Raw genomic sequence first — 23,784 nt, 5'->3', positions numbered from 1 at the left:
CAGCACAACAAAAAGCAATACCTCTGTTGGGTTTAGGGCTGGTCAAGGCTGCGTCTGTAAATTTCCTATTTTCACTTACATTTGCTTCAGTAAAAATAATAAATTACCTCCTGCTAGACACTGGGTCTGTCTGAGCCCAGGTGAGAAGTGCTATTGCAGCGTCTTTTGCAGAGCTGCGGCACACAACCAGTGAGAGCCTGCCCCGTCAGCCGGCACCACCTCCAACCAGCCTCATTCCTCTTCTGGAACCTCATTTTTGGGTTGGCGCACCAGTTCAAGAGCCGGGCTTGAGAGCCTGCCACCGGGGCAGATCTCCTGCCGTCCTCCCTTGGGCTGAGTGTTCGCTTTAAGGGCGGCCGTGAGGATGCGGGAGGGCGGCAGGGGCCGGGGAGCACCCCGCTGCCCCGAGCCGTCACCCAGCACATCCAGGGGAAAGGTAAGGTGTTTCTTCACACCAGCCTTTTCTCAGGAATGAAGGCAGTGGCATGTTGGAACAACGTCACTTCTAGATACAAACAAGTGAGGGCAACTCAGCCAATCTAAATAAACAAAGAAGCACAGAGGGAGGGAAAATTTGCACCTTTTGAATGTACTGCTACTCTTCATGTCCCCCTTTCACACTTATATGCTACTATGATGGATGCTAGAGTTCACTTATTGATTAAATCCCAGTTACTGAGCCCATTTCTAGTTCTTGGCTGATGTCACGTTACTGACAGGTTGAATAAAATCTCATTTGTGTGTGGCTAAGTAAATAATCAGTGTCAATCAGCATTTTCTTACAGTGCTAAGCCCACAGAAAACATGCAGCGGGCAGAGAAATGATAAAGTCTGTGGGATCACACCGTATGAGCCTGAAATTCCAGGCTGTGAATCAGTCTGTGAACTGTGTGGCAGAGCCTGAAGTGATCTTTTGCAGAAAATAGCACATGGATTAACACTTGCTGAAACTTCATTTTCAACAGCACGTTAGTCAATGTTTTGAGCGTTAACATCTTGCTGATCACATTCTTCGTTAAAGAACAGGAAAGAAAGTGGTAGCTTGCAGCTCCTTTGGCATGAGGATCTCCCACCCATGATACTGTATCTCTGAGGGGGAGAAATTAAGGAGACACAGATTTAAAATCCCAGAGTTGTACCAGGAATCACCACTGTTTAAACAAAGCACCTTCCATTATTGTGCTGCTCGTCATGCTGCTGATTGTCAGGAGCTCTGCAAACTTCTGGGCTTCTGCAGCCACCAGAGCTGTTGGTGGGTATTCTGAGGGAATTCATTTCTAGTGAACAGTCCCATGCCCTGGGTTAGCATCCTTGGGTGTTGTATGGGATAAGCCAACACAGGGAATCCAGGTCTGTTTAGCCCTAGGGGCTCTGTTCCTTCCATACCATCACTGGAAATGGAGGCAAGGGGGTTGGACTGCCTTAATTCTGCTAAAATCCCTCTTTTGCCATCCATAGGCCCATATGAAGTACTTTATGTGAGGAGGGAAAGAAGATAAATGATGTTCCAGAGAAGGTGAAAGGAAATCTGCATGGCCTCATTAAAAATGCATATCCCTGGGAAGTGGATTTATATAAATTAAATTTTCTACTTATTTCTTTTCAATTGAATGAGGAAGGAAATGAAGGGACTACGACAGTCGCTCAAAAAAGGGGTTTCAGCCCTTCCATATCACTGGTGACGTTCTTCTAGAAACCTGTGTCTCCAAAGTCTTTTCTGCCTTGTGAATAAGATGCTGAAGCAATATCCAAGTTATATGCCTGCATTCCTAACCTAAAGAAAACTGATATAGTGCTCAGTCATGCAAATTAACATATCAGTCAGAATCCACCGAGTTGTCTGGGATATCAGATTATGATTTGAGACAACTTCTTTTAACCTAATGAGTCTGCATTCTTCTTTAAAGCAAATTAGCATAATTCCACTACAGCCAAGGTAGCTGTACTATTTCAGATATGTTCTTATACCGTGCTTATCATCTGAGGGCTTTACAGCAAAGCTTTAAGCAATGTGACTAATATCAGGAATAAGTTACTTTATACCCTCTGAGACAAAACCCAAAAATGCTATAGTAGTTAATACAACTTAAAAAATGCAGACATAGTATATAAAACTTTTTTAAAAAGTCTCTATCCCTGGCAGTACAGATATATACAGATCTCAAAAAAAGTTCTTACAAAAAAACATGCCCTAACTCCTTGCAGCCACAGAAAGGAAACTCACAGCTTATGACAACATGCTTTTGTGCACACATTTTACACAATTCTCATGCTTTTGTGCATCTATGTGCACAAAATCTGCAGTATCACTTTTGTTGCTTTTTAAAAAATTATTTTAAAATAATTGTAAAATTAGTTATTATTTTTTAAATTAGAGCATTGCTTATTTGTTTGTTTATTTTTTAAATCCTAAGCAATAGGAATATCAGAGTGATTTTTTTTACTATTTTATAACATATATTGCTTGTACTGTGCCACACTGGCATTCAGATTATAAACCTGCAAAACACAGTGGGTCAGAATCAGCTGCTCAGCGTCTCCGTTCCTCACAGCTTCAGACTTTAAGGCAGTGGAATTGCACTGATGTAACACGCTTTAACAAAGTGCTCATCACTGCTGCAGTATAAAAGAGAGGGATAAATAATGCCTTTTTTTTTTTCTGGTGGTGTGAAGATAAGCAAGTCAATTTAAACTACAGAATATAATGTTTCCTGCTGTATGTTCTCAAGCACAAGGGCAATACAAGTTCCGTTGTACTGATGTGGTGGGTGTTTTACTTATTTAGAGGATAAAGGAAGAACTTGAGGTCATTTGTTAATCCAGAAACTTTTCAAAAATAATTTTAGTATCATAAAAAGAAAGCACAGAACTCAATTCTGAGTCTTCCTATACACAGAAAGAGGGACAAAAGGTGGTAGGGGACACAGAGAAGAAGGTGCTCTTGCCTAAGTCAATCTTGTCAGGCTAGTTTAACAGGGTTAAGAAACCTTCCTAGCATAAATAACCGGAAGCACTGCAGCACATGTGGGTAGAATGGCTTCAAAGGGCTCAGCCTGAATCTTACTAGACCCCCAGCCAACATACACCATCACGCTACACTCCTGCCACGGAGTCCTATGGTCTTCCTCTGGCTCCAGAACTTACAGCCATAGTATAGCTGAGGGAGCAACATCCTTCCCCCAGGTGCTGTGGTACCACTGCTCCCTGCAGTGCTCCCCCTCCAGCACAGGTGGGAAGACAGAGCACCTTGAATTCATCTACACATCAGAAAATCAGCACAAAGTTTGTTCACCATCCAAATAATAACATTAAGAACAGTGTTGTTATTTCAGATTTTTGAGGCCTTTGTAGCACAGTAATCTGTCCGCAGCAGTGACCAGAACCGGACTCCTATGGAGTCAGCCAGAAAGTGGACTTTTTGATGATGTGAACATCATCAACACTGTGAGAATTCAAATACTCATTGTTACCTGCAAATCTCTGCATGTGATACTACTGAGGGAACCCAAGGGACTGGACTCTGAGCTTTCCAGTTGCCCTCTGAAAGCCAAAATTTCTGGATGAGCTCAAACAGCATATTTTTTTTTTTTAAATCTGGCTTCCTAGGGAACAATTTATTCTAATACTTCGTGTTTTCACTAATTTAACCTCTCTCAGTAGGTGATCTGTAATGGAAATTCTGCTTGATCATGCAGGTCTTGTTCAGGCAGCATACTTTCAATTGATTTTACATCCACTCATCAGAATGATTTGCTATAACACGGTCTAGCTAGAACACGGTCAAATATGATTTAAAGCAAGTGCCCTGTACTTAGCACGTGAACCATGCAGCTACCTGTTTATTCTCCTGTACTGGGATGGGAGGGCATTTTTAATAGTTTACAGCAGGGGCAGCTCATCACAACCACATCTGTAAAAAACCAACTTGGATAGCTGTATTCCTGGCAGGTCTGTGTGTGCTAGCGCATCCCACAAGTCCATTGTGCCCTGCTCACCAGGCAGACCCTCCAGGTATCTGCTCCCCTGCTGTGGCAGGGCCACCCAGCTCTGAGAGTTAGCATGGACATCCTGAAGAGGAGCAGCTGGAGCCAGGAATACGTGGAGAATGTGGGGACAAGTGTAAGTCAGTTAAAGCTGATGTCTAGGCAAGCTCTGAGTATGTTACAAAGTCCGGGCTGAAAATAACAAATGCTGCAGTCTCACCTCTCTGAAACTTTAAAGAAAAGGTGTTGATATTATTTCTCAGTTATTTACTTTTTTTTTTCTACTATGTTTTGAGATGCTTCAAAGCAAGTTTACGATGAGAACAGAGACCAAAAATAACTCTATGGCAGCACCCTCAACAGGGGTGACTTGATCAGCGTCACCCTCCATGGGGGTGACTTGGTCATTGTCACTTCTACTGCCATGGGTGTTTTGAAAACTCTGTGGTGACAGACACAGCAGAGGAAGATTTTACAGCTGGAAAAGTGCAACAAAGCAATACCCCTGCTAGCTACCACTCATAGCCTTCCCCTTCAGTCTCAGCCGATCACTATATTGCTCTTGTTTCCCCCAGAGACATGCCTAAGGAGCAGTGCTAAATGCTCCACATGGCCCCACAGGTTCCCTGCCAAGATAGACTGCTGGAGAAACAGCCTGGACCAGGAATCGCTTATATGCACTCATAGGTGGGCTTTGCATGGCTGTGGTCCTGCTCCTGCAGTTCATAATTACATGTTCAGCTTATTACACAAGCTTTCACTCCTGCTTTTTCGCCAGCGTCCATTCTTCCGCTTTGTGATAGCCACTCCTTTTCTTATTTGATTTCATGTGCCACAGAAGCATGGGTCTCATGGCCACCAGCATCCCCCCTAGCCCCGTCTGCCCCACAGCAGTGACCCTGTGCTTCCTGGGTTAGGACATGAGTGCTGCTTGAGTAGTCTTTCTTCTGGATTCAAATTACTGAGATCAAAAGTTCAGCAGGTTCTATCCTCGCTTGTTCTGCTAAAACACATTTATTTGTTCCAATGACCTGCCAGGTCTTCAGCAGTTCTACCAAACCTATGGGAAGATACTCAGCTCTCTTCAGAGCCAGCCTGACTTGTGCAAATACAAACAGAGCGGCTGCCTTGGAGGGGGAGCAAAGAGCAGGGGTTAGCGAAGGATCATGAAACTCTGTTTGGAGCCTGCAAGTTACCATTAAAGAATGCTGCCCACTTATGCAGAAAAACTGGGTGCCAGCCACTCAACAACCCTGTTATTCAAGTTCTGCAACCTGCAGGAAAGGGCTCCTAGAATTAGCTCGCTCAATCTGGTGGTAAGACACCTCTGAGATCTGAAATGGGTTTGCCTTGGGGTTGTTAAATACCTGCTCCATGTGATTGGGCTAATTAAAAGTTTTTAGCCAAACAAATCCCTGTTTGTGAAGGTATAAAGCTAAGAGGATTAGATGTTAGTTAAAGTAGACATAACTGAGAAACAAAGTTGTTGCTGTTAATTCTTAAAAATGCTAACCTAGTACGTGTGGGTGAAAGGAGTGGATAATAAAATTAATCTGTGAAACTAAAGTCCCAGATGACAGTTAATCTGTGAAACAGAAGTCCCAGATGACAGTTAAATCAGGTATATTCCACAGAAAACAGTTTCTCCCTTGAATTCCGTGTTGCCACATAGCAGGGGAAGACTTTGATCTACACACAAAAGGCAAAACCAGCTTTAATTAAAATAGTTTGATCTCCAGTATTCTTCTTGTAAAGGAAATGTAGGTATTTTCTATTATTCTAGATTTATTACCATAGACCATTTTATACAAGTATATACAAATAGCACCAACAGCTGGCTAAGGACAACGTACCTCCAAACTTTTGTCACAAGGATTGTCTGCTACTAAGCTGAAACTGCTTGCAATAGCATCCCTAGTAAGGATAGATTGGGCAAAATGGAATTTAGATCCATGGTATATTAGTGCCAAACAAGCATTCCCTCCCTACCAAGAACACCCCCATCCCCCCAAAATAGGCCATTAGAGCCTCCAGACTTCTCCTCCCGCTCTGAAAATACATTTGTATGCCTGATCGGAAATTGTTGACTTTATTCCCAGTGAGATTTTTGGGTTGAGCAGCGGCCAGCAGCCCCCACCATCAGCATCTGCTGCTACCTGTCATTTTGCCTTGTTTCAGTGCTTCTTCCCGGGCAGACATCCCACGGATCCCAGGGTTTTATCTTGATGGCTCCATTCTCCCCTACCAGCCTCATTTCAGAAAACACTTGCTAATGCTGGTAGCGCTAATTATACTTTTATTTGAATGTAAATATTTTGCTTGGGGACATAATAAGTATACACCTGATTTTGGAGCCTCCAAAAGAAGCATGTTTTGCTGATCAGTGCCAATAAGGAAGGGGGAGATGTAAGAACTACCTCTACAGAAGTAAATTAAGGGCCAGAAAAGCCCCTGAAACACTTTGGGCCTGCGCCATTTAAATATCAGTCACCCAAACCAGAGGGCAGATACTGCTCTCCCAGGTGCAGGCTAGGGGTTAGGATAAGCTCTGGATCGTTCCTAACACATAGTTTGGGTGCAGCCATTCGGTTTTGGCGGGCAAAACAGCATCCTCCTCTGGAGGCAATCAGCCCCCATGCCAGGGAGCGATTCTGGGCATGTTTAATTTACTAGCAGACGTGTAGCTAATGCGGAAGAGAGATGGAAAACCAAGCTCCTTCTTTAACAACCAAAATAAAGAAATCTTTTACATCTGAAAATATTGAGGCAGATGATCAAATAATTAGCACTGCAACAAGTTTTTACTGCCTGCAGCTAGAAGAACTGCACTGTATGGGAACAGGAATGTGGTTGAGCCAGCAACAACGCGATAAGGGATCTACACCTAATACTTTTGGATGGTCTGCCTATGTCACAGGTATGTTTCCACAGAGCTGAGAGAACGTTCAGGATTAAATGCTCATGTAAAAACTTCCTACTCAAACCAGCTGAGGATGGCTTGACCATTGAGTACCAGTGCCACATATTTACTCCTTCTGGGAAGGTGAAAGTATCAAAAGTAAAAGTGTGTAGAACACCTTTTTTCTTTCTACTACAAATTGATCCTGGAAATAACATTAACAAAGATTATTTTCTCTTGCCTTTCTTGACAAAATAAATAAGTTTCTGTCTGATGTTTTTTTCTGTAGCGCTTCTTTAAATTTTCCTACATTTTCCATATGAGGTGCTCCAAATTGAAAAGCTGAAATATTTTCCTTGGAATTTTATTTTTTACACAGATCAGATTATTTTGCAAACTCACAAATAGTTTTATTTTTACAAGATTTTTCAGTTTTTGATAATTGTGCTGTTTACACATTTTTCCCCAGCTGGAATCCTGATGAGCTTGCACGTTGTAAGGTAAAAACGTACAGGTACAGATTTCTATGCTGATGTTTCATCACATGTGTGGGTTGATGCTGGCTGTACATGTGAAATGCAAATTTAGTATATACAGATCCTGCTGATCTAGTAGAATGATTAAATAACACATTTCCTGGCCCTTTTACAGAAGGATGATTCAAGCAAACCGTAGGTTCCTACGGTGCTGCACAAGATCACAGCCCGATCACACGTGTATAATGGCATAAATAGATGAACAATAGCAACTGCATTTTCAGTCCCACCCACATTCATCTTATTTTTTAAAATCTCATAACACCTACACACAACGATTGGCTAAGGCTGACAAAAACAGAGTACAAGAAAATAAAGATATTGTTTTCTATAAAGATATTGTTTTCTGTGTTTGTGTATCTCAGGAGGAAATAATAGTTGGGGATTCTTTTTCATGTCTTTCTTTCTTTTCTTTCCTTTTTTTTTTTTTTTTTTCATCTTTTAAGGAAATAACTCAGAGAAAACAGCAGGCAAGTGGTGAAAGCCATTAGTTGTCATGGGATTTCAAAAGGTAAGTCCTTGCCCAAGTGCACGGGGGATTGGAATGGAGAGGCAGAGAGCTGAAACGCTGCTGCCTGCCCTCCCTGTTTGGCTGCGGTCGGCTCCAGCACACACCGTGACCTTCCCTCTGTTGGGAGCTGGAAGAATGGAGGACTTGAATGGAGGCAGGACCAGGCCCTACCCAGAAAGTTTCATACGCTACGTGTCATATGTGCGTGCCAGCATTATGCAACGGGGTGAAAAATGAAAACCTGTCGGGCACAGAACTGGTGCACTCAAGGACATACTGTTATTTGTTTTGCAGTTTTACCACTCTAACTGGGATTAACAGTGCGCCATTGACAGCTGCCATGATAAAGGCAACCAAAATGCCTCATTTTTAACTTTCAGAACATGATCTAAATTTTTGAGGGAAATTGCTTGATTGACCTTAAGGTTTTATTAAAAAAGAAAACAAAGCAAAAACTGAAAAAGCATTTCCTTTTTCCAGCCTTCTCCCTCCACCTTTCCCCTCCTTTGTCGTCCAGCTAATACAACAGCAGATTGAATTCACCTCCCAATTCCTTTATTATTTACTTTTTCAAACAAGTTGGTAGGTATTGTAAGTCGCCAACCTTTGCTTTCTGGAAATTCTTTAGTGTATTACTGCATAGCAGAGTGGTGTGACAAGGATAAAGAGATTAGAAGTAATTTCATATAACTCCTGTCAAAATCTGCAGAGGGCAGTTACTGGTAACTCAGTATTGCTAAAATTCTTCATTAAAAGCTTTCAGTATGCAGGCAGGAAATCTCTCAGCACTAAGACACAGAGTAACCAAAACAGAGGGAGAGAAGGAATATTAAAATCAAAGCCCAAACAGAGAGAGAATACAAAGGCAAAAAGCCTGCTCAAGTGCAACAAGAATAATGCATGTTATCTCCAGGGGAGTTGATGCCAATACAGGTTTGAAAGCCAGAAAACCACATGCTGATATTCACCAAATTCAAGTAATGAGGCATAATCAGTGCAGACACCTTGACACCATGAGACAGTCAGAGTGGCTGTGAGCTGCTGCTGGATGGTCACTGCTGCAGGCTGCAGTGGCTCACACAAAATTCAGGCTCTGTGTTCCCCATGTGCTTGTTATACCAGCACACTGTACATACAACCTATACCAGCAAAACCTGGCCAACAGATGAGGAGCTTTTCCTGGTAAGGTGGTCAGGTGTGACCCCTAGTTTTGTCCATGTGGGAAAGCATGGGGGAATCACAGGGAGAAGAAGGAATTAAATATAAGCTGACCAACACAGCTCGCCAAACAACATTTGCACTGCAGACCTGACTAAAGCTTCGAAGATGAAATGAGGGGGGCTTGCATACTCTATGAGCATCCTATTCAATGAACAGAAGAATGGACAGACACGAAAAGATAACAAGTCCTGCACTTTTTGAAAAGTTACCATCATGTGTTATAAAGCTATCGTTGTGCATTGCAGGTCCTCCTCAAAGCTGGTGACCTTGCAGAACAGAAAAAGAGCTGATGAGCCTAGGCACAGGTGCATGAAAGAGAACATACCACTACCATCACTACCACGCCAGGTGCAGAGAAAAGTTTAAATGCTGTATCCCCTGTTAGAGGGGTGCCAACTCTTCTGCTGCCTTTTTTTTTTTTCCTTTGGTCCTTTTCCTCTGTTTGTGAATGATCCACCCACTAGTTCCCATAAGCATGTTCACAACTCGGGCTTGCCCAATGAAGGCTGCAGCATGATCCACTGTTTTTTAGCCCACTCAGGACAATAGGTTTGTTCTTATTTTCAACCATTTGCTATGCATGAGGGACATTGTTCCACATGCTTTGTTTCTAACTCTGGATTTCAAGCTGGTTGACCAGGGGCTGTCTTTCCCTCCAGTGTCTGTAGCACCCTGTGCAACGGGCATCTTTCATTTGTCCCTTTCTGCTTTAGAACAATATATTAAAAGAACAAAGTATTTGCCGGTTCATGCTGGCTGGGACATTTAATTCATTTAGACTCTGATCCTGCACCTTTCAAGTCACAGAGGTTTTTTGGGATGGCTCTAGCGGAGGGGAAGCAGCCCCCTACGCACAGCTGTGCCTCTGCCCTAGCCTGTCTGAAGGCAAAGTGCAAAGCAGAGAGACAGCCCTGTGAGGCGGGCACCTCTGAGTCTGCAGTCCCATCACCCCTGTCTCCTACCAACCTCCTGTTCCTCGCCTGAAAACAGCTTAACTTCAGGTAACTATCACTTGCAACTATCATCCACCAGGAAAAGGAGAGCTAAACACACTAGCAGCTACATTTGACTCCTGCTTTTACACTTTTATTAAACACATCTCTAGAAGAGGTGTAATACGATGGTCAGAGCTGTGCTGGACATAGTCCCTAAGCAAGGATATGTCTAAGGCTAGGAGACCTAGCAAAGCAACATCTCAGTCAGTGGCCCACTCTTCACTATTTGTCTTCCACAATCTCTTCCTTCTTTATCCCCTTATATTTTATTATCATGCTAAGGACACCAACCTCATTTATCATTTCCACAGGCCTATTTTTCCAGCCACAAATGTGTTAGTGAAAAACATGATCCCTTCAAGACCGTGGTCACCTCCCCTGCTGTGCTGGGCCCACCAGCTCTCCAGCCTGCCTGCAGGGATGTGTATGGGACCACTGAATCCAGAATGGTCCCAAAATTGGTCCCAAAGCATGGGTGACTCCCACACACAAGGAGCTAGTGTTTGCTCCTACCTGTTCTGATATTTTACCCAATAGACATGGAGGCATTTGGATAAAACACAGGAACGGGCTGTAGGACAGACACGACACCCTGGGACTGCCCCTTCCCAACCCAAAACCCAAACAGCTGTTGGCAGTGAGGATGTCTCTTCTAGAGGTCTCTCCTCCCAGCCCCAAAACTCCATGGCCATGCAGACAGGGGGCTGGCATCTCCCTACCCCATCTGCTTGTCCCCAACATGGGCTCTCCAGTCCAGAAGGGACCAAAACATCACAGTGGGTACTCTGGGTACCCTCCATCCCAACAGGCAGTACCATTGCCCTCAACCCTGCGTTTTAGCACGAGGAGGTGTCAGCCTGCATCTGAAAGGATGCTGCAGACCCGTGCATGGGAGAATGAGCACCGAAATGTGCTGCTCTCACTGAGAAGTGCAAGAGGTCGCCAATATTTGAAAGCTGGGTGCTGCAAATTGGATCCTGCACTGACTCAGTCCCTCATAGGAGACAATGGCCTCCTTTGTTCACCATGCAGGTAGTCCTGCTCCAGCAAAAGACTTCAGGCACTGATGGTAGCTGCCGTCCCCACCACTCTCCTGGAGACACTGGAGGGGATGTGGTGCCTGATGCACCACGAGAAAGGGGAACTCATAGCTAAGACAGATAAACAGGCTCTTGCTTACTGCTTTCTGCCCTCACTCTGCACATGGATCCTGTGTATCACTGGCCAAGTCACTTAAACCAAGCATTGTACAGATGGTCGCTGACTGCATTGTTCCTTATTTTGGGCTGGGAACATTTTCTGGTCTGCAACTCGCTTGCAGAAGCAAAGAGCACTTAGAGCTGCAAGTGATCTTGCTGGGAAATGCACTTTGACAATGTGGATCTTGAGCTAGACTAAGTTTTCTGGAAAACAGAGTCATAAGGCAAGCAGTGCGACTGACTCATACTGCTGGCTGAAATTTAAAAAAAAAAAAAGGAAGAAATTTATTTTGCCCCAGAGCAAATATTTCATTTCTTGATTCTCTAGCCCAATTTTATTATTCTATTTAGTCTAATTTTTAAATCAAATGCCATTCTAAAGCAAAAAAATGGAGTCACATTATTTGAAAAATATGGAAATAACACTTCAACTTATTTGAATATTTTATTTCTGTCCACCTGTTAAGCTTGACATAAATCTATACCTAGAGCTTGTTAATCCTAAAGTACATTTTTCCGTGAGGATGACCTTTAACTAAAAAAGTTCACCTGTGCCTGGCCCTGGTATCCTGAATTGTACACTCAAAACTAGTTTAAACTTCATAACTTACATTCTGTGTCCCTGTTTTTTTAATAAATATATATCAAATGGTGGTTGTGCAGATTATTTTATTACTGCTTGTGAAGTATTTAAATACTATAAATGAGCACCATTAAAAAATCAAAGTAGTGAATCTCTCTTCAGAGCAAACAAAGCAATGCAAGACCATGAACCATTTACATTTTGAATAGCAGGAAAAAAAAATATTTAAAGTAAATACCCTACTTTTCATACACAATATAAGGGAAAGATCCTACAAAAAAACAAACCAACCCAACCCAAACCAAAACAAACAAAAAATCAATAGTATTGAATGTGTCAAAACCCCAGGATTATACTATAATAATACATATTAAGAGGCAAATGAGGATTGTGCAGACTATAAATCTGGCATTATCTGAATTACAAACTTTACATTTTTCTGAGAAGGATATCTGAATTACTTCATATTTTTTCTGAGTCTGTGCACTGTTTCCTAAGATTTTCTGGGGGTTTTTTTGGTGTTTTTGCTTCGTTTAATGCAGACTGAAACCCAGCCCCCCAAATTCCATCATATGATATCCTACTGATGCCCATGTCACCCGGAGGGGTAGCACATGAGATTTACTGCACAGACTTCTGCTCCACGAAGTGGCTGAGTCAATCACGGATGCAGGGCAGCAGCCCAGCCTGGCCTTTGCTGGAAGCAGAAGAAGGAAGAGGCAGGAGTGGGGAGCTCCTTCCAGACTCCCAAGGGAAAGATGGTGCCAGGAAAAGTCCTGGATTCACAACCCCAAGCATTCCAGCTCGGCCCTGTCCCAGCTTGGCCCCCACCATTGTCGGACACCAATGCCTCTTTCTTTGCTTCCTTTACCTTTAGGTGCCCTATAACTTGCTCTGGAGCTCAGGCAGAGAGCGCCTCACAGCTTCATGTCACAACTGCAACTGAAGTCTTGCTCAGGCTGGAGCACACACAGTGTGAACAGCTTTTTCTGGGACTCAGGTGTTAAAAACTGAAGCCTTCACTAAGCGCATGGAAACAGTGGTGTTCAAAGGTTTATATACTGCTTAAATTTGGGTACTTCTACGCAAGACCCATTTCCTCTGCTAAATGTCAAGTCACTGCCCTAGGAATAGGTTGCAAGAATTTGGAAAGAGCAAATTCTCAAACTTTGATTTTCAGAAACAGTTGAAGCATTTTAGGTTAAGTGACTCCCAGGCCTCTATTCAGGCAAATGCAGAACAATTCACATGCCTCAGACAGACATTTTGCCATGGAATGTTTCAATCCTGGGACTTTAAGCTTTGCAAATTTAGGAGCAAATTAAAATAGTCTCCTACCAGAAAATGCAAGACATCTTTATTAACCAGATCTGCTGTCTTCATTTTACACTGCTCGTGCAATGGGAACTTTGGGATGCAAAGTCTGATGCACTTGGAGTAGCTACAGTCCCAGATCACTGTAGGTTATATCATGTGCACAGTTTTTTCCCAGAGTGGGCTACAACAATTATATCTGTTTATTAATAGTAAAGCTACAGACCCTTTAGCACTGCTTTTCAAAAAGCTGTGATCCGAAGCCAGCCCCAGGGTTTCACAGCAAGCACGGCTCACCCGCTCTGGCAGCGGGACTTTGCTCTCACTTCACAGGGGCACAACTGAAGCCAAAAATGCAGCCTGATGCTTGCTGGGCAATCACCCCGCTCTCTCGATGGCTTGTGCCATCGATGAGTACAAAGACCTACGTAGCCCCAGCAGCACTTCCCAAAGGCTCCCTTGGCCCAGGGCTGTGGGGCTGCTGAGGGCAGCGCAGGAAGGGGAGCTGAGGCAGGAGGTCCAGGAGCTGCTGGAGGTTTGGGTTTGGTGTCCGGCTGATCGGCACCTTCCTTTATCCCTCCCTGCAGATGTCCCAGCACAACTGCCCAACCTTATCAAAATGGAGGCGTAAACACACAAACACCTGAGAGATTTGCCACAGCTCCCCAAAGACTGGCCATAGCAGACCCTGCCGCAAGACCTCACAACCTCCTGGGATGTTCAGCTATACTGGCAGAGACCAGTAACCACAGGATATCTATCCACAGCAGCCAGAAACCACCCACTTGACTGTACTTTTGTTAACTCATCTGTGCCACTTTCTGTGGCAAGGTAGGGACATGAACGCAGGTTTCCTAAGCTTTATACTGGAGCCTTTCCCACATAACCCGTCATTTGTACACTTTTTGCTTCTTGCCTGGCTTGTTCACACCCTATTGTGCATATACATACAATAGTATGTGTGAACTCAGATGAAACTTTTATTTAATAGTGACTGACATTTGCAAAAGCTTTAAGAATGCAATTATTTTGGCATCAGCTACTTTCCAGGTAAGGATTAACAAACTGACGAGTTAACAACCAACTGATCTTCTTTGTTTTAAACAGGCTGCATTTCAAAATGGAGGCAGCTTTCAGATTTTTTGCAGAAGATTGTGCTTTGATTTGGAAATAGGGAAGCACAGCAAGGATTGCAACACAAAACAGATAAGATTAGAAGAAGAGGAAATGTGATAGAAATGGTTTGGATCTATAGAAAGAGCAATAAATTGTTGTTCATCTCACGTTGTTCATCTCACATTTTTCATGTTACAGCGCTTGTTTTAGGAGACACAGAGGCAGTGCCCCCTTGTGAGACGTAAGGCAGAAGCTAAGCTCTTCCTGCATTTTGGCATCATGGCTGGAACCCAGATTTGAACATTGTAGAAATGCAGTGAAAACAAAAGCCTGGTTCCTTCACTTTGCATGTCGTTCAGAGCTTCCCACATTGACGGGGAAGGGGTTCATCCCTTCTGCTTTTCTTTTGTACCAGCATCTCTGCAACCAGCTATGTAGGGCTCTGAACTGGCTTGCATATGCCCTGACGCTCTGCAGGCCCTGTGCTCAGTGACCTCTCACTTTGTGTCTTTGCAAACGCGCACTGGGATCTCCGACCACGGACCCAAACTCGCCGATGGACACAGGCAGAGCAAGCAGAGTGTGGAGGCCTCAGAAACTGGCACCTGTGCCAGAAGGCGAAGGCGGACACGGTAGGGTGGGGAGGCAGTGGGTCAGCGGTAGGCTCTGTATGCTTACTGCCACATTATACCACATAGATGGAGTCTGGCCACCGAGGAGTTCCAAAGCTGTGGTTTTGGCCAAGTTTTGCTTTGAACCCAGAACTCAGAAAGAAACTTACACAACAATGACTCGCCAGCTTATCTAATCCTCTTTGCACCAGCCTTAGCTCTAGAAAGGGTTTGTCCAACCCATTCGTGGGTATTCGTGGGGCATGACCACACATTTGGGGACAGATAGCCTCATATCTGCCCTGTGGTAGCATGGTTACAGTTCCCAAACTACAGCAGGATCCTTTCTGATTACTTTGGAATATAAGGAAAAAAGAACATACGATCACCTACATATTAAAAACACAAAGGTGTGCCCACAGATACTATAAACCTGCACTGCAGCTTACAACTCCCCTGCAGTCTGTGCCCTGGGTAACCCCAGCACTCATGGAGAGCCGTGGCCTTTAACTGATTTTCACTATTACTAGTATGAAGCTTTATTGCAAACCTAACCTTCTAGGCTTATGGATATGTGGCATTTTTCATAAAACTAAGTTTATTACACTGCCCATAGGTAAGTAAATCTCATCATCAGCAGTCTTGGGAGACCCTGTACTTTTTACACAACTTATTTATTCAGAAATAAAAAAAGAAAGTTGTGTCTTTTGGAAAATATGAAGAGGGAGAGATGGCTCATGCTAGAAGCAGGTGCATCCCTGTCACCTCTTGTATATACGCAATGTGTTCTTTAACAGCCTATCCCCTATGGCACTCTTCGAGAGTGCATTTGTAGCGTTTCACAAGAGTGGAGAAAAAAATGTGTATTTCCTGTTTATTGGTGGGAAAACCATGGCTGAGTGAGCAAAAATGATCCCTTCAAGATCACTCCTCCAAACCAGAGACAAAGCTGGTAACTAAACACTGACAGCTAAATGACAGTGTTTTGAGAAATAAAAGTCCAACACTGAGACTGATTTGTGTTGATACTGTTTGTGCATATACAGAGAATTATATACATTTGTGTAGAAGCAGCAAGGTATTCCCCAAACAGACGCAAAGTCAAACTTACCAAAGCCTTGTTCTCTTCACCTATAAAGGTTACTGGAACATATTTTACTGATTTCACTGAAATCAGTGATCACTGACACCAGTGTAAAATAAAGGCCACCATTTGCACAAGGAGTGCCATCATGTATAAATATATAAAATTTAAAAGTGAATATATAAATATTTATATAGAAAAATCAAAATTAAAAATAGTATAAATAACATAATCCTTTCTTAAAAAAAAAAAAAAAAAATCTAAAAAAAGCTCTGCGACCTACAGATGGAAATGCCAGCATCTGGCTCAGATTTCAGCCTTCTCAGTAAAGCCACAAGCTGAAGCTGAACAGGCTCAGCCCTCCACTGTGTTGCTTTACCAATGGGATGGACACCACAACAGTGCCAACAGCCTGGCCCCAGCACCCCCACAGCCCAGGGGCAGCAGGTAACACACCTGTCTCAAATCCTTGCTGTGGTGACTCTCTTCCTGCTAGCACATCATCACAAACCCATCCTTGGAATATAACTGGAATCAAAAAGCCACAGTTAAAACACCAGCTGTATCTAGAAGGGAAAAAAAATGGAACCACTCTATGAGCAGAGTTTGGTTTGCCCTGGGCTTTCCTCATTTTGGTGAGAAAGCCAACACCCAAGGACACCAGTGCCTCCGGTTCAGCAATACTCAACTGCACTTACTCAGGGCTTCTGGCAGTTCATTCCACACACCTCAGAGCGGCAGTTTTTATACAGTGCCCCATACATCAACCAGACCATAAGCTGATAAACTTTCCCAAGGCAGGTGGCCGTGGGAATGGCCAGGAATTTGCACAGGAATTTCAACAGGAATTTTCTTGCTTGGACTCATAAGGTCAGCAGTCAGTAAAAACTAAAATTGCTTGTCAGTCTGTCCTGCTGCTTCCTACCAGGAATGTAAGCTTGCAGAGGAATACTTGAAGAAAACCAGAATTTTCAAGAGAAATAAAAACTTGACATGGAAAGACATGATCTTTGATCTCAGCACCTCAAACAAGGACCTGCAAACACCCGCAGTAAAATATGGGTCAGAGAAAAGAGCTTCCAGTGTTGGGAGGGCCTGCAGGGGCTGTGAGCTGGCACTTTATGTGGCAGCGAGGAGCAGAGCAGCCACAGACATGTCCAGGAGCCACTGCCCATCTGGGACCACATTCCCACTGATCACAGGTCGTGGGAGGCAGAACACCCTTGTAGTGGACCTGACACCCCTCGCCACCCCCATGGTGCTTGGGAAGATTTATTCTGCGCACATACAGCCAGACCTGTGTGAGTCACACAGGTAAGATGAGACTCAGGGCTTCAGTATGTGAAAGAAGCACGTAGAAGTCTTTTTGTGTATTATTACTCAATACAATTAGCTTCTATGAAAATAATTTTGTTTTGTTTGTTGTGTTTGTTTGTGCTGTTTATTTTGATTTGTTGCTGTTGTGTTTGGGTTTTTTTCTCCTCTCTTCCTTCCTTTCTTACATGGCTTTTTTGAAGCACGCCCAGGTCAAGGTTTGCTCCTGGGCCCTGGGGTTGTACAGCACTGCTGGGTCCATCTGCAGCTGCCACAGGCCTGGGTGCTCAGGGTGAGCAGACAACCTTGTCAGCAGCATCTCCTCACCCTGTTTACTTCATAAACACTGAGTAAGATGCCACACATGGCAGCAACAATAGGCACATTCAGATCTCTTTGAGCCAACCTGAGGTGCCTCCAGCTTCCATTGAACATGCACATTGAGCAAGTCAGATAAGGCGGTTCTTTTCTTGCCCACTTCATGAGGCCAAGGAGCCAAGGACAGAGTCAGTCTTCAAGAGCCACAGACTGTACCACAATCCCAAAAGTTTAAACACACATGAAATCTACCTCTGCTTGCAGCTTTACCTGCAACTATGCTCCTGTGAGCTTCAGGCACCTTATTAGTGCTGTCTCTAATGGGAATACTAAGGACAGTGAAACATTCCCTATGAGGAGTAGCACTCGCATCAGGATGTGGGTACCAGTGCATGAACTCTGGTGAAATTGCAGCATCCACAGCCAACAGAAATTTTATTGCCAAAAGCATACACATGACGTGGCCGTGGCCTAAAGTCACGTTAATAGTGTGAATATTTTATTAAGGTGAGCTGAATGTGCTCTTTTGCTGTAGAAACATCTTGAGGTCGTGTCCCTGCGCGCACATTCATGTTTGACTCTATCTTCCCTGCCTGCCTTTGGTACCTTTTTCTTGGCTCTGGCTCTTTCTGCCTCCTCAGCCCTGATTACTCCACAGTCGCACCCTGTGTGCTGCCTGCCCAGTCCTCACAGCCTCTGTTTCTCACTCCAGCACACACTCCAGCTTTAAAGACCTCAGCCATACTCTCTTCACACCTCCCTCCCTCCAGGTCCTGAAACCTCATTGCTTCAGCAGCAAGGCTTTCAAATCCTAATGAAGCATCTCTGCCTCAGATTTTGCCTAGCTGGTATCAGACTATATTCAGTGAGTTGAACTTCTCCCCACTTTCTCCCCACTCCTCCTCTTTACAAGGATCCCTCACTTCTCTTTCACTCCCTTCCCTGCCCCACAGACACCTCCACTCCACCCAAGTCTGTCACCTGCTTGCTCTGGTTTTGATTCTCTATTTTTCTCTTCTCGCTGTTCCTGAGTTATGCTGATGACCCATATCACCCCCTCATCATGCTGTGTCCATCTCACCTTTTCTCTTCCTCTGCTGCCCTGGTCCTTTTCCTTTACTCATTAAAAAACAAACAAAAAAAAAAAGACCACTTATTTGGCATGGCATGCACCACTCAGACTCCAGGCTCTCTACTGCTGAATTTCCCCTGCACTAACCTTCAAGTGGTCCCATTCAGCTCCATCCATTAGCCTCCCACATTATATCCCACCATTCAGCCTTTCTGTGTTTTCCACTCCATCAACCCTGATGACTTCTCTTTTGCTTTTAACCCCCATCTTTCTATCAAGTTCAATTGCAAATTCTCCATATACTACAAATTCCTTCAATTTTCCTTCCCATCCAGCCTGGCTGATACCCCTCACCCACTTTTTCTGCTGTCTTCTGAAAGACTGTCCGCCGACAGCTTAGCTATTGCTTCCAGCTCAACATGGATAAAACAGAGTTCCTAATACCCCCACTCTCAAGGGATACCCAAAAATCTCTTTTCTCTCCTTTCCTCAGTGACAATTACTGCTCTGTTTGCAGGCAAGGCACAATTTTTATTCCAGCAGCCTTGTTTTAAAAGTACAGTTAAGATCTGCTGATGCTTTCTGCTTACACATCAGAAACATGGCTTGTTCTTTCTGCCCTCAGACCCAAACACTCCTCCAGGGTCTCACCCTTGCATTATCTCAGTAATGGTGACATCCTTTTCTCTGCTTTCACAATCACAATCTTGACCTGCTGTTTCATCGTCCAAATGCTATTACAATGGTCTTTTTCATAGCCTGATGCTTTGAGCATGCCCCTCATTTTTGTGCTTCTGTTGACCAGCTTTCCCATTCTCTAACAAACAAAATATAAGATGTGCTTACACACAGCGCTTGCACAGGCAGCTGAGTGGCAAATGATTGCCTTTTGCAGCTTTGAACCCAATTTATACTTCACATCAAGTCCCTTTTCTGTTTTCCCTCATAATTCTACCCTGGGGCTGCCTCCGTCATCCCAACTGCAGCGAAACTTTGCTCATCTGTCCTAAATTCCTCCTCAAAACTCTCCCTTGCTGCTGAAATAATGCAAGAGCAGATAGGTTGCCTGTGTGCTGTGCCTGTTCTGTACCCATCTGACCCTCTCACCGCTGCCTTCTGCTCCACCCTGTGTCTAACCCATCTCTTGCCTCTCGACAGGTACTTCATGCATAAACTCCACACAGTGGTGACAGCCCTTCCACTCCACTTACAAGCAGGTACACATGCAGCAGCAACACCCTGGTCAGGAATCTCGGGTCTGTGACAGTGCAATGATTAACCACATATTTAATATTACCAAAACCTCAACTTGCTGAGGCTGACCCTACACTCTGACTTGTGGTGGAGCTTACTAAGTTTCTTTGATAAAAGACGGAAATGTAGAGTCAGTGTTCCAGTTTATTTCCAAAGTAGAACTCAAGAACACCCATTGAGCACTCAAGAGGCCGAAACACTAGTGCAAGCCCTGAGCTACATCACTTGGGGTGGTGCTTCTCTAGAGTAAATCTCCTGATGGCACTCACACTTGTGAACAGGATAGAGGGCATTTTTCAGTGACTGGTTAAGCCATGGCCACTTCAGAAACAGCTGATTCAGGCTCAGCTTTTTGACACGGCTAGGTATTATGAAAATACGATATCCACACTCTAAGTATATTTTAAAATAAAAACCACTCTTAAAAACATATCAAAAACCCCTCTCTTCCTTTCAAGGTGAAAGCTTGCTTATGATCATGGCAAATGAAAGACTGGAAAGGACAAAAACGCCCTCAAATACCAGGTAGTCGGCTTTGCAGTTACTAAGAAGTTGCTTTGCTCTGTTGAGTTTACCGTGTCACCAAAACCCTAACAGCCATAGCTATACAAAGCATGCATTGTCTCAGAAAGGCTACTGAGAAGACGTTCGTGATCTTGGCAAGAGCTAGGTGTACCCAGAAGCATTTTATTGGGAAAAAAAAAAAATTACAACAGCAGAAAGAAGTATTATTTTACACCTCTTACTGGAAAGATAATGGTCAGAGTCTTTCCTTCTGCTAAAGCAGTGCATAAAAATATCCTGTTCACAGGATCAACCTTACAGCCTTTAAAATTGCACCTAAAAATCTCAGTATGAAACAAATTTCAAATCGACTTAACTACAGTATAAGGAAAGATTTGTGAGTTTAGGTTGTTGGTAATTTGGAGATCTCAACCTCCTGATGAAGGAGGTGACTACACACCCCCATACACAGGTATGGAGGTACCCACTTCATAGTTAGTCTGTCAGACCTGCTTCCTTACTACAAATAAAATCTGATCTTTCTGTTCATCCAAGTAATTGATTCTTCAACAGGAATAGAATCTGGCAACATTTCTTCACAGAGAGCACATATTTTCCCCTATTAAATTTCTTAATAAATCAGAGCCATGTTGATTTGGAAACCATGGACAGATGATCAGGGCCAGTGGTTTGAATGAAAAAGTCAAGATTATGTTATTGCTTTACCTATCAGTGTAGTATAACATCTGCTGGAGTTTGTCACTCTAATAGTGCTGTGGCCTCCTACAGTAAAGCAACAGGTGCTTGTATGCCAACTTCAGAGTAATACCTGGATCTTCTTTTCTAGTTATAGGATATTAACACATTTTGAATATGCCATTGCCAGCCCAATGAACAGGTCTTCAGTATACACTTAAAACCATAAAAATCAATTTCACTGGTTGTCAAACACAAAAATAAGTCTGTGACAGCAGAGGCAAGAATTGCCATCTATATTGTTGGGTTTACATATTTTTAATCAGCTACCAGGAAAACATCATTTCCAGCTTTTTAGCCAAGTAGTCTTAATTTTCACAGAGGGAAACACCTGACAGTGGAAAAAATATACCCCAACAAGCAAAAGCAAACCCCTCTGCCTTCTGTCAGATGCTCTCACAGCTTTTCCAGAAGAAGGTGTAGCATTTCACAGAGTGGTAGCAAAGGAGCGAGGGTGCTCTGCCACATGGAGGAAGCCAAGACCCCAAAACGTGGGCGACCCCAAAAGCAGCCTCTGGTGCTGGGGAGAGCCCCGATGAAGCCAGCCGGGCATGGACTCTGCAGGGTCGAGGTTTCAGACCAAACTGTAATTGAAACAGTATTCCCTGAAAGCTCTGCCATCTCCGCTGCTTATGTTAAATATGTTAAATACTTCTATTCAAAGGTTTTCAATTTTTATTTTTTATTTTTTAAATCTGGTGTGTTGAAGGCAGCACATTCCTTTACTTTCTAAAACTTCAAACAAAAGTTTCGCATCTGGGGCTGCCGCAGGGACACACAGAAACAATTAGAAACCGAATTTACATGTCAGCCAACTCTAAATATTGCCCAAACATCACCCAGGGCCTGGAGCCTGTGTCTCAGAAGAGGTCGGTACCCAAAAGCAGGGGAGGTGTCCCCGGGCAGGGCGGCGAGGCGGGAGCACCTGCCCCAGCCCCCGGCGGGATGCGCGGCTATGAAACAGATCGGGAGAAAAACTCTCGGGACGGGAATGTGCAGGAGTGCGGGGCAGAGAGCACGGACACCCGCCCAAGTGTTTGTCTCTTCATTTATCTCCCAGACAGCACTTTGTGAGCCTTTAGCGCTCCTGCTACGAGTCTGCTGGACACTGAACAACAGCGTATTCCCGGCGTTATCTCCGTTTCCTAGCCAGTTTTCCAGCTGTACACCAGGCTCCACTTCACACCGCGGGCAGCCCCTCACCCCCGCGGCCTGGCACCGGCTGCCCGCAACCCGGCCGGCAAACCCGCCGCCCTGCGCCCGGCCGCTCGCTGCCTCCGCGGTTACGAAAGATGCCTGGTTCCCCCTCTCAAAGCACGTGAAATCGGCTCGACTGGCAAAGAATAATTGCAGGCTTGTCCAAATTACCATTTGTAAAGTCGAGGAGGCACATAAAAGCACCAATATTCAAGTTGTGTTAGCCTCAGGCGGCTCATTTCAGCCCAGTCTTAACGCTCCTGCCCTTTGCCAGGTCAGCCCAGTTGAGCTGGTACAATTCTGGAGGAATTTTGTGATCTCTTAGGTCCCAGCCCATCTTTAACTATTATAATACTTTGGCTGTAGCTCAAAGTTTTATTTTAAATTCCTAAGAATAAATGAGCTGTGTGGCTTTCCCTCTGAGAAAAAAAATAAAGAATAAGGAGTCCGTGGTATTTCTCTTCTAATCACACATACCTCACAGTGAAGGAGATGCTTGACCTCCTGATCAATACATGTATTTTAAACGGTCATCAGGAACTTTTCCCAGATAAGATCCCATTCTTATGTTAATGCCTGTAATAGACTGGCAGACATCAGATTATCTCAGAGCCCTCTTGTCACCTCCCTGTCACTTGTGCCACTGCTCCGCGTTCTGCGCCAACTACAGTGTTATAAATGTTGAAAAAGAAACAGCCATACAAAATACTCCTTCCAAAATTTCCTCCAAAGACATTAGACACGTCATGCTGTAGTTTTTCTTTGACACACGAAAACATACTCTTTTAATTTAAAACTCTCAGATCTGCAGATCGGTTCGTATTTAATACCTGCTTCTGCCTCTCATCTGTCATCTTTCCTTAGAATCACAAGCTATTTGTCACTTGGAAAGAGTCACCAAAACTTCACCGAGAATCTATGCAGTCCTCTCCGTTTAATTTTTCTCCCTAAAAATATTTTAAATGTATTTTCTGAGCGAACTTCTGTCCTCTCACGTTGCCAACCCAATCACAGAAGAGTAAACCCTCAGGTAAGGAGAGAGGAAGAGCAGAGCAAACCAAAAAGCGACGGTACCTACCTGGAGCCCGCCTCAGCACCCAGCACCATTCGCAGCCACGGCAACGTTTTGGGGCAGCAACCTAATGCATTTTCCTTTCCACCGCGCTGCTAAATGAGAGTTGAGCAACTCCTCACGCTGCTGCTTGGAGCAGCAGCTCTCCCAGCCTTAACCCCCTCTCTTGGCTCTTTGCTCTCTTTTTTTTTTTTTTTTTTAAACAGAGTTTTTGAGCACTAAAACTTGCAATTAGTACCAGCTAA

At 44.0% G+C, this 23,784-nt stretch overlaps 1 protein-coding gene across 1 annotated transcript in view; it reads right to left on the bottom strand.

The window, feature by feature from the left end:
- RBM47 (RNA binding motif protein 47) overlaps window positions 1-23,574 on the bottom strand; it is a gene marked incomplete at both ends in the record, with an annotated part of 74,731 nt that extends 51,157 nt beyond the window's left edge. Inside the window, one exon of the mRNA XM_080344247.1 lies at window positions 23,546-23,574. Coding sequence (XP_080200373.1) covers window positions 23,546-23,574 — 29 coding nt within the window. The remainder of the gene's footprint in view (window positions 1-23,545) is intronic.
- Between the last annotated feature and the right edge of the window lie 210 nt (window positions 23,575-23,784).

Source organism: Nesoenas mayeri (assembly GCF_963082525.1).
Source record: "Nesoenas mayeri genome assembly, chromosome: 4".
NCBI lineage: Eukaryota > Metazoa > Chordata > Aves > Columbiformes > Columbidae > Nesoenas > Nesoenas mayeri.
This window is presented reverse-complemented; position numbering and strand designations above follow the sequence as displayed.